Genomic DNA, 16,102 nt, shown 5'->3' on the forward strand with positions numbered 1-16,102 from the left:
TGAGCCCCCCTTTCATGTGGACATTAGTAATACTAACTATTTTATAAGGGCTAAAAGAAGAGAGGTAGGATCTGACCACTCTCCTCAAGGTCTCACAGTCTAGACTGAGGTGATGAGCACAGGCCAGGGGTATTAATGTGTTTTCCTTGTGAGGAGGGAAGCTTCTCTGGGATATGGTGGAGGCTGAAAAAGGGGTGGTGTCAAACCTCTGATGGGGGAGGAAAGGCTTCAGAGAGAACATGCCTTTGAAGAGACTCTTGAAAAACCTGGAGTGTTCACCAGGGAGCGGGGGGCGGGGTGGGGAGTGCTGTAGACAGAGGGTCAGATCAGCCTTGGCAAGGCACAGGTGTCAGGAATAGCCTGGCTGCTGTGGGTGGCAGTGATGAGCTGATTGCCAAATCCCAGAGATGGGGTACGGTTCTGTGTGGCTGGTCATCAGAGCTACTCTGGGAGCCCTGGGCAGTTGCAAGAGGAGATGGGGACAGGTCCAGCATGAAGAGCCCTGTGTGTTGCAGGGGTCAAAAGCCTGCATGGAAGCCTAGGATAGGCTCCCACAATGGCCTTCGGTGGCCACCTCTGAGCCCATTACCGCCTGGGTGCTGGCTGGCCACCTCGGTTTATCCCCCCCAAACCTCTTTGCCTTGTTGATGGTGTTACAAAGGTGGCATAGGGAGAGCTTGGCTTCCGGCTCTGCGGCCACATGGCCCCTATCCGGGGCCTGGTTCTGCTGCTTGCCTGCTTGTTAGCTACCAGGAGAATGACAGAGTCTCTCTGTAGATCTAAAAACCCTGGCTGACCCTGGTCCCCTTCTCTGCTGTCCCAGTCAGTGCTCGACAAGTGTTAGCTTCTGTTGTCATTATCATGGTGAAGAGTGAAGAGGGTGTGAATGCCCAAGTACACATCCGCATCCTCGGGGAGCAGGAATTCCTGCCACTTCAAGGGTCCTTCTAGCTGGACTAAGAATCAAATTGATCTGAGTCAGATGGGCAGGAGAAAATACAATTTAATAGTGTGCGCACAGGGAATCCACACAGGATGGAAGTTCCAAAGACAGGCATAATGAGGTGTCTATGGTCATCCTGAACCACGGAGAAGGGGGTGGGCGTCTAGGACTTCAGAGGAAAGGAATGGAACTCACAGGGCGATGAGATGAAAAGATGTTTCGTAATTCGATGTTTGCCCTGCCATACAGATGGGTCATCCAGGCAAAAGTTAATTTTGCTAATACCACTTTGCAAAGACCCTTGAACTGAGATTCTTTTATGTAGTTAAGGGAGTGGCTAAAGTTTTTCTTGAGCCCACACTTTCTAGATTGCCTTCAGTTCAAGATAAGGCACACGTTGAAGTGGTACCTTTTGGAGGAGGGGGACCTGTCCTGAACTCCTTCCCAAGCAACAGGCTTGGGAGATCATAATGCCCCCAAAAGGTGGTGGCGCTAGAATTGATGAGGAGACTCACAGGGGAGCACACACAGTTAGGAAAAAATGATTTTTCCGCTTTGAGTAGTTTGGCAGCGAGCTTGACCTTGCATGCTGAGGAGTGGCTATTTAACACCCCAAAGCCCAGCCATTGATGCCACCCTTCCTGCCTTTTACTGGTGGCTTCTTGGGACAATCATTGTCCTTTCAGGTAGCCTGGCCACACTTAGCCACATGCTTTTTAATATTCAGGTGTGGCTGTGGTGAGTGCCTGCTTGGTACCCGGCAGATAGGTGATGTGAGGTAGCCTCGCTCTAGCCTCAGGCTGGCTGAAGCGGAATTCCTGTAGGTGTTTCTAACTGTGATGTTTTGATGCCTGTGAATTACCACATGCACTTAGCAAGTTCTTTGGTTTTGTTTGGGGTAATTATCTTTTGAGTGGCGCTGTCTGGGGTTGCTGGTTGTTGATTCTGACTTTGGGGCAGGCATAATTGCTTTCACTTACAAAGATGAATCATTGCCTTTGCTGGGAGCTGTTGGAGAGGTGCTTACCACCTGCTCCGTGATTGGCTTCCCTCACTCATGCTTTTGAAGAAAACTGCAGGGTGGCCAGCCAGGTGTTTTCGGGGCTGGGGTGGGAGTTGGCCAGACGTTTTGGAATCCTGCAGAAGAATATCCGAATGTTTCTGCCTCCTCTGTCACCACCATTGTCCTTTCTCGCCTGGATGAGTGGCCACAGTCGCTTTCGTCTGGTCTGCCCAACTCGTTTCTGTCTCCTACTTGTTTTACTTTTTCTCACATACCATGTCGTTTCCCTGCTGAACACCTTTTAATGGCTGAATGAAATTTATAATTCGGGGTCCATCAGGATTCCTCGCCTGCTTCGGCTGCCTTGGCTGCCCTGAGTCCTAGGACCAGGCTAGACGCAGGCCGGCCTGGGGGCTTCCCCCCACCCCACCCCTTGGCTGGTTCCTCTGCCCAGAACTTTTTCCTCTACTGTCTGGGAGTACTGGCATCCCCTGGGGGCTTGGTAGATGTGCCGACTCTCAGGCCCCACTCCAGACCCTCTTAATCAGAACCTGCATTTTAGCGAGACTGTGCCCTTCCTTACTTGCTACAGGTGGTACATCTTTGTCCCCTTTGTGAAAGGTCTTCTCAGACTGTCCTGTCTGAAATACTCACTCACCTTATCTCTTTTTCTCCTCCTTCCTTGCTTTGTTAATAAATAGACATTTGGGAACAGTTTTAGATTTTCAGAAACGTGACCAGAAAGTAGTGAGTTCCCACATAACCCTTCTCTGCCCTTGTCCCCAACTTCCCCTATTAACATCCTGCATTTGTGTGGCACATTTGTTAGAATTGATGAACCAATATTGATAGTTTATTATTTTTTAATATTTATTTTAGAGCGTACAAGTGAGGGAGGGGCAGAAAAAGGGTTGGGAAACAGAGGATCTGAAGAGGGCTCTGCGCTGACAGCAGGGAGCTCGACATGGGGCTTGAACTCAGGAACTGCGAGATCACCACCCAAGCCGAAGTCGAACGCTCAAGTGACTGAGCCACCCCGGCACCCCTTGATATGTTATTATTAACTCAAGTCCATAGTGGACATTAGTGTTTGCTCTTGCTTGTGTATGTTTTGTGGGTTTGGACAAATGTACAGGGACCGTGTCCACCATTGTTGTGTCATACAGAGTAATTTCACTGCCCTAAAAATCCCCTGTGCTCTGCCTGTTGACCCCTCCCTCCTAATCACTGATCTTTTTACTGTCTCCATAGTTTCGCCTTTTCCCGAATATGATGTCATTGGAATCCTAGTCTGTAGTCTTTTCAGATTGGTTTCCTTCGCTTAGCAGTATGCGGTCCAGTTTCCTCTGTCTTTTCATGGCTGTTGTGGCTCCTTTCTTTTCATCACTGAGTAATACTCCTTGTCTGCATATGCTGGTTTGTTTAGGTAGTCACTTAGGGAAAGATGTCTGATGGCTCCCCTCTTGTGGCAGTTAGGGAGAAGATGGCTATAAATATTATCTGCAAGGTTTTGTGTGGACATAGTTGCAACTCCTTTGGATAAATACCAAGGAGTGTGATTGCTGGATTGTATGATAGGAGTGTGTTTAGAGTGTAAGAAACTACCAGACTGTGTTCGAAAGTGACCGTACCATTTTTCCTTCACACCAGCAATGAGAGTTCCTGATTCTCCAGGTCTGTGCCAGCATTTGGTGTTGTCAGTGTTCTGGGTTTCCGCCATTCTGTCGGTGTGGTTTGGGTTAGCTTTTATAGTCCTCATTGTTTCTAAAGTCTGTTTGTTTCCTGGTTTGCATACCTCCCCTCTGTGATTGTCTCCTTCCTGAGGGTAGAGACCTTGTCTGTCCTGTTCCCCTCACCATCTCTGTTCCTGAGATAATGCCTGGTAATGAGTTGAACAAATCAGGTACCTTCTACAACACCCTGGTTAAGTCCTCAGTATTTTTACCTTATTGAGGCAAGTGAACTGAAGCGCGGAGAGGGACATCCATGCTGCACACATTTGCTGAGACGTCGTCCTGACTGTGAGACCGTGACACGGACAGATGAGAGATGGGTCGGAGGAATTCATCACCTCGGGCACGTTACTTGTCCTCTGTTCTCCTCACCTCTGTTCTGAGATCCGGGATAAAAGGACCTCAGAGAATTGTTGGGATTAAATGAATGAATATATGTAAAGCATCTTAGTTATCAATTCTGTAAAAAGTGACCCCAAAACGTAGCACATGAAAACAACCGTTTCGTCTCCTCGTTTATATGGGTCAGGAATCCGGACACGACTTAGCTGGACTCTTGTGGCTCAGGCTGTGGGGAGGTTGCGGTCAGGTGTTGGGGGAAGCTGCCGTCATTTCACGGCACCAGTCGGCCCTGGACCATCTTCTGAGCTCACTTACTCGGCTGCTGGCAGACTGCTTCCGTCGCGGGATGGGCCTCTCCATGGCTGCCCTTTAGGGATCGCCCACCTGGAGGCGTTGAGAACAGACCTTGAGGCCCGTTGAGCACTAGGTGCATTCGGGTGGTGGTGCCGCTGTCCCTGCTGCCGCCGCCCGTCGTCACCTACCACCGCCACCCCCCTTGCCCTTCAGGTGTCGTCACAGAACTGGTAAGAACTGGAGCTGAGAGCTGCCCGTGTGGCTTCGTTGGTTAAGCGTCTGATTCTTGATTTCTGTTTATATCGTGATCTCATGGTTTCATTAGTTCGAGCTCCACCCTGGGCTCTGCGCTGACAGTGTAGAGCCTGCTTGGGATTCTCTCTCTCCTTCTCTTTTCTGACGCTCCCTGACTTGTGTGCATGCATGGGCCCTTTTGCTCTCTCAAATAAGCATAATAAAAATGTTTGTTTTGAGAGAGACCGAGTGTGAGTGGGGGAGGGGCAGAGAGCAAGGGAGACGCCGAATCTGAAGCAGGCTCCAGGCTCTGAGGTGTCAGCACAGAACCCGACGCGGGGCTTGAACTCACAGACGGCAAGATCATGACCTGAGCCAAAGTCAGATGCCTAACTGACTGAGCTACCCAGGCACCCCTCAGATAAAGATAGACAGAAAGAAAGAAAGATAAAGAAAAGAAAGATAAAGACAGATAAAGATAGAAAAGAAAGAAGGAAAAGAAAGATAAAGATAAAGAAAGAAAGAAAAAACTGAAGCTGAGAGTCGAATCCAGGTTTGTCTGACCCTAGATACTTGGTTTCCTATGCGGGCTGCTGGAGTTGACTCTTGTGCTCCACTCGTGGTTGCCAGGGCTGGTGTCTCTGGCCCACTGCCTTGTGAACCCCAGGAGGGTAGAGCGTCCTTGTCTGTTTTGTGCAACCTCAGGCCTTCTGCACCCAGCCCTGTTTAGTAGATGCTTTTTGATAACCTTGTTAGCAGAACCCACCAGCGCTGTACCCTCTGCGTATTGAATTGGAAAAATAAAATTGAGAAATAAATGCAGCTCCAAGAGGCCAGAGAATTGTCTTTTTTGTTTATTGATGCATTCCCTTCTCCTTACATTGTGCCTGGCCCTCAGTCAATTCCTGCTGGATGAACGAGAATGAATTGACAGCCCCTTGTGGCAAACAGTCCGGCCACTCCCTGGTCAGGATGGACTGAAGGTTGTGGGTAACACTGTGCAGTGTTGAGTGGAGGTTAAATCCAATCGTCTGGCTCTGTTCTCGCGCTGTTTTGTACTGTATGCAATTGAAGGCAAGTTATGTTCTGGATGTGAGGTGTCAGTTTTCAAAGAATTGAAAGGTGGCAATAAAATAGTCGAATCTAGAGTTGAACTTCTTCTTGGATTCTAAAGTCAAGTCAGGGTCTCAGAAGGAGACCTCAGGCTTCTACCCAATCTAGCGATTTTGATGGTGCTGAGCCAGCGTGGGAATGTGCACCTCTGTGCATTGGAAGCCTGAGCAAGCTAGGCTAGGCTGGGGGTTTGTCTTGTTGAGAGGTCCTAAAATGGCTCTTGATCATGGCTCACAGAGTCTTGGGAGCTACGTTTCAAACCGAGTTTTGAATTGCGACAGGCCGCCTCAGTCCCCAAAGCTCTGTTCACAGGTGCATCACTGTTGATGGTGACGCTGGGCCAGTCCTCCCCTTAAAAGCTAAAGGGGTATTAATCACAGAGACAGACAGTGGGATGTGGGTGCCAGGGGCTGGCGAGGTGTGCGGTGGGGGTGGGACTGGGGAGTTGTTCAGTGGGTACAGTGTCCATGCAGGATGACGAAAGTTCTGGAAATGGCCGCACAACACTGTGAATGTACTGGGTACCACCGAACCGTACGTGTAAAAAATGGTTGAAGGCAGTAAATTTTATGTTGTGTGTATTTTATTAAAAAAAAAAAACAAACGGAAAAGATGCAGAAAAGGTACAGAGATAGTGGAAAGGAGGTTACTTTGTTACTCTTAGTTTTTTTTCCTGCCCGCAATTAGCAGCCAGCTTTACGGTGTCTTTTTTAGGTGCCCATATGATGGATGGGGGTCAGTGGGGGGATGCCCGTGGCTGGACCAGTAGTGAATATGGTCTTACCCTCTTTTCCTCTATAACTTACTCTTTTATATTAACCGGTTTTTGGGTTTAATGTACATACGGTGAAATTCACTTCTTAAAGACATATAGTTGGGAGTTGTAAGACCTGCACGGATGAGTGTCACCTCCCTGCCGCTGCGGAATAGTTTCATCAACTCCGGAAGGTCTCACCTGCCTCCCCTTTGTGGTCATTGGTGCCCCTGCCAAATTTGTCTGCTGCTGACCTGTTTTTCACCCCTGTAGTTGGGCCTTTTCTAGAATGTCTTGTACATGGAATCATAGAGTGTATAGCCTTTTGAGACTGGTTTTAACAAACGTTTTTGAGATTGACCCAAGGAGCTACCCATCAGTAGTACATGGCCTTGCGTGATGAGTGGTGGTCCTTTGTGTGGATGGGCCCTCGTTTATTCAACTCTTGACCTACCAAAGGACACTTGGTTCCAATTTTGGGGATTGTGAATAGTACTGTTCTCAACATTCATGTAGAAATTTTGTATGAACAATACATTTTTATTTTTCTGGGAAAAATCCAAGGAAGGGAGTTGCTGGGTTATTTGACAAATGTGCTTGACCCAGTAAAACACTGCTGTGCTCTCCCCCATTTCCACCGGCCGTGTAGGAGCGTGTCCCTTCCTCCACACTTACTACTGTCCTTAGAAAGTTTTTTAGGTGTTTTAGTAAGTCTGTAGTGCTCTCTCCCTGGCTTTAATTTGTATTTCCTTAGTGATTAATGATACTTAGCATTTTTTCATGTGCGTGTTTATTGTCTGTATATCTTTGATGAAATGTCTGTTCAAATGTGTTTGCCTCTCCTCTTTTCTTATTAGATGGTAGTATTTCCTTGAGTTTGGAGAGATCTTTATTAAATGTTGGATACAAGTCCTTCGTCATCTGTATGATTTATAAGTATTTTCTCCCAGTCTGTAGCTGGTCTTTTCATGCTAACAGTGTCTTTTGCAGTGCAAATCCAGTTTAACATCTTTTTTCTATTACAAATCCTGCTTTTGGTGTTAAATAGAAGAACTCTGTGCCTAATCCCGGTTAGGCATGCAGATTTTCTCACAAGTTTTAGAGTTGTATGTTTTATGTTTATCCGTCATCCAGTTTAGGTTAGTATTTGTAAAAGGTGTGAGGTGTTAGTTGAAGGTGAGTTTTCTGCAAATGGATGTGTAGTTGTTCCAAAACCAAGTATCCAGAAGACCATTATTTCTCCTGAGTTCCCTTTGTGCCGTGGTCAGAAATTACTTGGCCATGGGCACCTGGCTAGCCCAGTCGGTGGAGCGTGTAACTTTGGTCTCAGAGTAGTAAGTTTGAGCCCAATATTGGGTGCTCAGATTACTGAAAAGTGAAATATTTTTTTAATTTTTTTTAATGTTTATTTATTTTTGAGAGAGACAGAGTGTGAGTGGGGGAGGGCCAGAGAGAAAGGGAGACAGAATCTGGAGCAGCCTCTGGGCTCTGAGCAAGCTGTCAGCACAGAGCCTGACGCGGGGCTTGAACTCACAAACTGCGAGATCATGACCTGAGCCAAAGTCGGACACTTAACCAACTGAGCCACCCAAGTGCCTCTGAAAAGTAAAATCTTAAAAAAAGAAAAAAATGACCTGGCCAGATTTGTGAGTTTATTTCTGGACTCTTGGTTCTATTCTATTGGTCTCCCATATTCCTTAATTGCTGTACCTTTATAGAAAGTCTTGGGGCGCCTGGGTGGCGCAGTCGGTTAAGCGTCCGACTTCAGCCAGGTCACGATCTCGCGGTCCGTGAGTTCGAGCCCCGCGTCAGGCTCTGGGCTGATGGCTCGGAGCCTGGAGCCTGTTTCCGATTCTGTGTCTCCCTCTCTCTCTGCCCCTCCCCCGTTCATGCTCTGTCTCTCTCTGTCCCAAAAATAAATAAAAAATGTTGAAAAAAAATTAAAAAAAAAAGAAAGTCTTAAAATTCAGTAATGTGAGTCCTCCAAAATTGTGGTTCTATTTCAAAATGATTTTGATTGTTGTAGTTTCTGTGCCTTTTCATATATATTTTAGAATCAGCGAGGGCATATCCATAAAAAAATCAGGGATTTGCATGAAATTGATGGATCAGTTTGTTGATTGATATCTTAACTGTACGGAGTCTGCCAACCTACGAACCTGATATTTCTTGTATATGTAGTTATGTTTTTATTTCTTCCATTTGTGCTGTGTAGTTTCCAGCCTCCATCTCCTGCATGTATTTTATTGAATTTACACCCGCCCATTTCCTCTTCTGGAGCTATGATGAATGACTCTTAGAATTTTGCCTTCTAATTTGTTCATTGCTAACGTATAGCAATGCATTTTTTTGCACGTGACCTTTACAAACTCACGCAATTTAAAGGTGCTTGATTTTGGGGATTTCCCGTGTAGAAAATGAGGTCATCTGCCAGTAGGGGCTATTTTACTTGCTCCTTTCCAGACTGGATGCTCTCTTTTTTGGCTTACCTTCACTGGTTAGAACATGTAACACTGTGCTCAGTGGGAGTGGTGATGAGGGTGACTTCCTTGACTTGTTCTGGGAAAGCATTCAGTCTTTCATCGTGAAGTGGATGCATTAGATGGAGGGTCCCCCCCCCCCCCAATTAGATCTATTCTTATTTTAAAGTCTTCCCCCCCCCCCCCGCCCCGTTCACCTGGTAAAGTATATTGATGGAAAACTTAAATTTGTCTCCTAATAGCATCGTTGAGAAATGAGTGCTGCTGACGTGTGGTTTCCATATTTCTGTGGTACGTACCAAACCATACATGGAACAGCTCCACAGTGTCTTGTTGTACGCGGCTTCTCTGTAATTTATCCACCCCCCATACTCACGCATAGAGTCTGTAACCAGTTTCTTGCAGATACAGTCGTCACATCCTTGTGTGTGTTTTGAGACTTCTTGTTTCTGGAGCGTGGATTCCCAGACCTGGAACTGTAGGGTCAAAAGGTGTACAATTCTTGAGGCTGTCGATTTCCTGTTTGCTAAAGCTCACCTCTGACCTGCCATTTTCATTCGTGAGATTTCTGATGATGGATGGCAGAGGCTTTGCTGTGCAACTCTTGGAAAGTCCACCTCTGAAGTCCACCTCTGAACAAAGCTTGGCGGTGGAGAGAGTCCTGTTCACGTTGGCCCGGGACCTGACCAACCGAGGGCGTGTGCACACCCGTGCTCTTCAGCCCTCCTTGTTCAGTGGAATCCTTCAGGGCTTGAAGTTTTTGGCTCTGCCCATTTGCTTAATTTCCTAAATGTATATGGAACAACATGAGACTTGGGAGGTAAGGGACATCGGTTTGAATCTCAGGTTTGACTCCCCGGGCCTTGGCTTCCCCATCTGTAAAATGGGCACAGTGAAACCAGCCTCCTGAGGTGATCCGCTGAGATTGAGTGTTGACACAGTAAAAGAACAAGGACTTGGAGATGCTTCTGTGTGAATTGTGGCCCTGCCTGGAACTTTCTGTGTGATTTTTTGGATTGGCTACTGAACCTCTTGGACTCTCGGGTTCTTCATCTGTACGATGAAGGTGATAAAATTGGGGGATCATCCTGACCCATCTTGCATGGTTGCTGTGCAGACTCCCCAAGAGCCTGTCTGCAGCGTCTCTGCCATCGGGTGCTTCACACAGGCAGACCCTGTTGTGTTGTGGATACGAGAGGGACGCTTGTGAGTGAGGCGCAGGGCTTCCCTGTAGGAGGGCTTGGCACGGAGGTGCTTCTCATTTCTTGGCTGGCACGGAGGAATTTCAAGGAAGACCTGAAGATCTCAAATGCCCACCTCTGCCACCGTCCACACGGGCCACACTTTTCTAACAGAGACTTGGTTCTTTGCCACTAAAATTTGTCTTCCGGTCTTAAGGGGCTGTGTCCAATCTGAAAAAGCAGCATCTCACAAACCGTAGGGTTGGAGGGGTTACTGGGCGGCCAGTGTGCATAAACACGTTGGGGCCTCTGAGGAGCTTTGAGGCGACGGGGGAAGGGGTGGGCAGTGGGGGGTGGTGAGAGAAGGAAGTTGTTCGGCACATTTTTCCGTGACTGTGTCTAACTGTAATCCCCATGGTCCTCTTTCCATGCCCTTTGTCACCCCCTGGAGTGCAATTTAGGAAGTACACTTAAAATACTGCTCTGTATTAAGGATCTGCTTCTCCAGATTTTGGTCACTGTGTATCAGGTTCATGGTTTGGGCCACGCCTGCGTGCCCCCTGCATACTTCTCAGTTTTCTTTCACTCCACTGATTTTTGCAAACCTTTAAACTTGTTTTGTTTTCAAAATATTCTGTATATCACTGCAATATATGGAAAATCAGCTCTTAAAAAATCTAGAAGGCTAAATATTTTTTAAAAAAAGTTTGGTGAATTGCTCAATTGTCTTGGGAATGTACCACATTTGGAAAATTATTTCTAGTTCATCCTCTTTCTGTGTGTTTGCTCGTTGATTGAGGGAGTTGGGTCCCACTGGGGAGGGGGGAGAACTGGACAAGGGGTGAGGAAGGGGGCTTTCTGTAAGTTTACCTTTGTGAGGTTAGATTCCCGCTACAGTTGCTTGGGTCCCGAAGACTGGGTCTGCCTGATGGAGCCCCTACCCCTCCCTGCTCCTTCTTGTTGAGTGGTTTTCGCGTTGTCGCCATTGTGATGACTGAGCCGCCCTTCCCCCCCCTCCCCGCCATTTGAGGCAGAGGGTGAGTTAGAGCTGAAAGACCAGATCCTTGGGAAGAGGCCAACTGTTAACAGGTGGGTCACTGACTGGTCCCATGCAGGGTGTGAAGCTCCCAGCTGTACCTGCAGCAGCAGTAACTTCTCGGGTGGATGGGGAGAAAGTGGTCACACCCTCAGGACTCTGGAGCTGCCTGTGCCCCTGGAAGGTCTGGGCGTGGGCAGTTCTTAGCAACGACAGCATCCCACCCCAAACTTTTGTAGATGGTTCTTTGGATGGCACATCAGGGTTTAATCAACTCCGTTGGTTACAAAGAGAGCTAGATGTGGTGGGGTGATGTTCATCTGAGTGATGTGCACCCTGGCAGCAAAGAAGGGGAGAGTCCTCTGAAAGGGAGAGGAGGGGGTTCCTCTACGGTCTTACTGGACAGGGAGGCAACCATCCGTGCTTCCTCCATCAGAGCTCTCCTCCTCCCAGGCTCTCCAGCCACGTGTCGCCAGTGTAGACAGGGTGGGGGTGCCTCCCCACACCCAGAAGGTGAAGCGGTGGCCTGCTCCCTAGCAGCTTCCTCTTCCTGTTTAGCATTTTGTTTACGTTTTCTGAGCAGATTCTTTACATCTCCAATTTAAGAGACTAGGCGGTGCGGGTGTTTTTTGTTGGCAAACATGACTTAGCTCTAGAAAATCAGGGATCGACCGAGGGAGGAAAGGGTTAAAAGTAGAAGCCCTGTGGCCTCATCCTTCAGAGGAGTCTGTTGAAATACTGCCTGTGTGCAGAACCTTCTGGGCTGTGTGGGACTGGGTGGGGTGTCGCAGAGAGGCTAGGTCCCCCCAGCTCTGAAGACACCTTGCCCGTGAGCCGATGCACCCGGGGCCGCCCCCAGGCTTTGGTCTGCCCTGCTCCCCTTGCCCCTTCGCCGCTGAGGCTGGCCGGCCCCTGGCGGTGGGGCGTGTGGTGGCTGGAAAGCCCTCGTGAAAATGGGCCTACATGGCCACCCCCGTCTTGCACACGCTCAGAGGATCTTGGAGCCCTGGTCTAGTTAGGGCTCGTTTAATCGACTAATCCATTCCGTTGTCTCGTGAGGTGTCAAACAGAAAGGCATTTTTAATTTGATAATCATAACAGACCTGTGTAATAAGAATAATGGATTCTCTGTGGCTCTTGTGGCTACAAATTAAAGTCCTGTCAGCTGGTTGCATATTAGTCGTCCAGAGCCTGGGAATTATTTTCTTGGCCTGGTAGTGTGTGTGTGTGTGTGTGTGTGTGTGTGTGTGTGTGTGTGTGTGTTTAAGTTTATTACTATTTTTTTTTTTTTTTTTTTAGTGATCTCTGTACCCACTGTGGGGCTTCTTCTTCCAAGTGGCTGAGCCAGCCAGGCATCCCAGTAATATTTTAAGTTTTTAAAAAATTTTGTAGTGGGGCAGGAGCTCCCTGGTTTTCATTAGCCTCCTGCCCCCTACTCCCTTTTAGACCTGCTTTGCTTTACTCGTTGGTGTAGCCTGTGTGACTGTCGTGCCATTTTAGTCTGTATTCCACGTTAAGAGACACACTGTGGGAGAGGATTCTTAGACATCAATGAAAATAGTGGGCTGGACAGAAACACACACACACACACACACACACACACACACACACACACACACACATTTCATGCCCGTGTCAGACTCCTGGGTTTACTATTGCTTCGTAGGTACTACGTAAGCTGTAACCACTGGGGACACTGGGCCAAGGGCATAGGAGCTCTTGGTATTATCTTTGCAGCTTCATGTGAATCTCTGTAATTCTTTCAAAATAAAAATTGAACAAAAAAGGGGCACCTGGGTGGCTCAGTCGGTTAAGTGTCCTACTTCGGCTCAGGTCATGATCTCACAGTTGGTTGGTTCAAGCCCCATGACAGGCTCTGTGCTGACATCTCAGAGCCTGGAGCCTGCTTTGATTCTGTGACTCACTCTCTCTCTGCCCCTCGCCTGCTCACACTCTGTCTCTTCTCTCTCTCTCAAAAATAAACCTAAAAAAAATAAAGAAAAAAAATTGAACAAAAAGGACTTCATTCCTAGTGACCTGAAAGTGTTAACTTCCTGCAAAAGGCAGACAAGTTGACTGCTGCAGACTTGTCTGGGATGAATTTGTGCCTCCCAAAGGTGTTCATCCAGTGGTTTGATGTACTCTCACAGTTTCTCATCATTTTGATGGAAATCCGTCTATATTAAAAACCTTGGTTTTCATCTCTCACATCTAATTTTTACATGGAATCTTAAGAGACTAGTAAAAGATCCAAACCAGAAAAGCGAGCACCTGAGATGTTTCCATGCTGGCTGCGGTGTCACTGAGGAACAAGGGGGCTGAGGGTCAGTCCATGTGCTGTGAGCACATGACAGGAGCCTGAGCAGCCAGAACTCGACACAGTTCACCTGTCCGTCAGCCCAAACCAGCCTGCGTGTTCCCCCATGTGGAGGATGGATCTGCCACGAACCCTTGTCAAATTAGGCCCCATAGAAATGCAGATAAATAGTGTTCCCTAGTTTTCAGATCCTGTGTCACTTGAATTCCCACATGGGGTGAGGAACAGATCGGGATGAGTGACAAGACCCTGCAGAGACAATTCCAGAAAATAAGCGGTACAGTCCACGTGTGTTGGGAACGTCTCCCTCCCACAGGCCTTTCCAGGACTTGGTGCTTAGCTTCAGACATTGGCTGTTCATGTCACAGGTGGGGAGAGTGTGGACGCCTTGAGGAACATCCGAGAGGTGCTGTTTGCGAGGGGGAGGGGGTGATTAAGGGACCCTCTGTGGTGTGCTCTCTAGAGCTTCCAAGATGAATGCAGTGTCCTCAGCGGTTGCCCGAGTATGTGGTAGAGTCTCCACTTGGTGATGTTCCTTCCGCCAAAAGTGCAGGAAAACGAAATAGCAAATGCAGGGCTGAGGTGTAGCCGGATGCATCAAAGACAGAACCGGTGATGGGCAGTCTAGAGTTTTTACACTGCGTAAATGTGTGGTGCACATCATACCAAGGACTGGCATTTCCATCCGTAAATGGATTGAGTTGAGTTAGAAGCTTCCTGTGGCGAATTGTTAAACAAGGCAACCCAGTTGTGACAAGATTTATAACAGCTGGTTTGCTGGGTTTCCACATTGGTTGCCATGAGGAAGGATGGTGAGTGGAGCGGTAAAAAAAAGGAAAAAAAGACTTCAGAAAGAAAAGAGTGTGAAAGATGCTTCATCCAGGAAAAACGATACTTACTTGGTATATAGGTGCGTGCCTAGAGAGAGGTGTGATACAGACAGCTATAAAAATGTCACCAGAGTTGATTTCATGGTATTGGGCTCTCACGTGACTTTTACATTCCTGCTTAAGTGTCCTCTGATTATTTTGTGATGAGCATTTAACTTTTTATATTTATAAAAGAAACCCAGTCTTAAAACTGTTGTCATACTGAGGAAATGGTCTCTGGTATTTAAAGGCATTCAGGTTCAGGGTGCCTGGGTGGCTCATTCGGTGAAGTGTCCAACTTTGACTCTGGTCATGATCTTCATGGTTTGTGAGTTTGAGCCCCACATTAGCCTCTCTGCTGTCAGCTTGGAGCCTGCTTCAGATCTTCTGCTCTCCTCTCTCTCTCTCTCTTTCTCTCTCTCTCTACCCCTCCCCACTTCAAAAATAAACATTACAAAAAAAAAAAAAAAGGCACTCAGATTCCAGACCTTTGGGTGGGAGGAGTACAAGCAGAGAATGTGGGAGAGGCACCTCTCACTGTGGCTGGAGGGTAGGGGGGTGGTGATACTTATGAGAAACCAAGTCCAACTCCCAAAGGAGACTGAGGAAAGATCCTCTGGGCCTTGTGGGCAGAGCGACCTGGGTTTGTGTCTTGGCAGTGTGCCTTACTTTTGACCTTGACCTTGGCCATGTGACCTTAGTCACAGACCTTATCTGTGCCCCGAGAATTTCTGCTCTGTCACCTGAGAAGCATAATATTGGATCATTGTGCCTAATACATGATAGACACTCAAACATTTTTCAAACAAATGAAGAATGAATGAATGCATGCATGCTTGATTCACTGAAGTGACCTGGGTAAAGTCTGATCTACGTGGTAATAATAAACAACATTTTTCTTCTCCTGGTTCTCATGTTCTTTTCCTTAGCCAGTATACCTGGGGAGTGAATTTTGTAGAGTCTTCTTGCAGCCTGAGTTCTGTGTTCCGTAGTATGGTCTTATGTGGAGGTAGGTGTGGGCTTAGCTGCTTCGCCTCTTTATGCCTCAGTTTCCTCATGTGTAAAATGAGTGTTGTGACAACACATTGGAAGCGTTAGATGATAAAGACTTCACATGATGCCTGGCAAATACTAAATGTTTGTTGCATGTAGCAGTTAATAAAAATAATGAGTATTCCCTAGGTTGAGTACATGGTTTTTAGTACATGCTTCTATAAATGGAGAGAATATTACCTAGTGCCTGATACAGAATAGAGCACAACACACATCAGCATCTTGACTTTGTGGGAACTGGAACCAGTTAGTACTGATTTTCATTATGAGTGAATGGTTTTTGAAGGGATTCTTCAAATGTGCCCTATGTGGCATAGTCTTCTCCAGTGGTGATCGCTAAAACAGAAAAATGTAATAAGATTTATAAGATGCACCTTGTGTGTTTTTCTTTACACAGATTCCCCCTCCCCCCAACTTCGGTCTATATTACCATTTTTTAAAAACGTATTTTTTAACATTCTTGTACCTGCAGAGAAAACGAGGTGCTCAAAGTCCAACTGAAGAAATATGTAGGAGCTGTCCAGATGCTGAAAAGAGAAGGTCAAACAGCTGAAGGTGAGGAGGAGACTGAGCTTGGGTGGGGAGCGGGCCAAGCTTTTTAATCTTTATAGCCTCTGTGCCTGGCACACAGTAGGCACTCAACATGTGATGAGTGCATATGCAGGTGAATTACAAACACAGTACTGGTCAGGATTCTAGAAAACTAATCAGATGGAACATCCTGTTGTGTTTTCTTGCTGAATCCGGTAA

At 47.2% G+C, this 16,102-nt stretch overlaps 1 protein-coding gene across 2 annotated transcripts in view; it reads left to right on the top strand.

Annotated features, from left to right (window-relative positions):
* Positions 1-16,102, top strand: part of SNX29 (sorting nexin 29) — a 493,130-nt gene that overhangs the window by 180,359 nt on the left and 296,669 nt on the right. For both annotated transcript variants that reach the window (XM_049638266.1, XM_049638267.1), the window contains exon 14: positions 15,825-15,907. In XM_049638266.1, the coding sequence (XP_049494223.1) occupies positions 15,825-15,907 (83 nt within the window). The remainder of the gene's footprint in view (positions 1-15,824; positions 15,908-16,102) is intronic.

Source organism: Panthera uncia, chromosome E3, assembly GCF_023721935.1.
Source record: "Panthera uncia isolate 11264 chromosome E3, Puncia_PCG_1.0, whole genome shotgun sequence".
Lineage (NCBI taxonomy): Eukaryota > Metazoa > Chordata > Mammalia > Carnivora > Felidae > Panthera > Panthera uncia.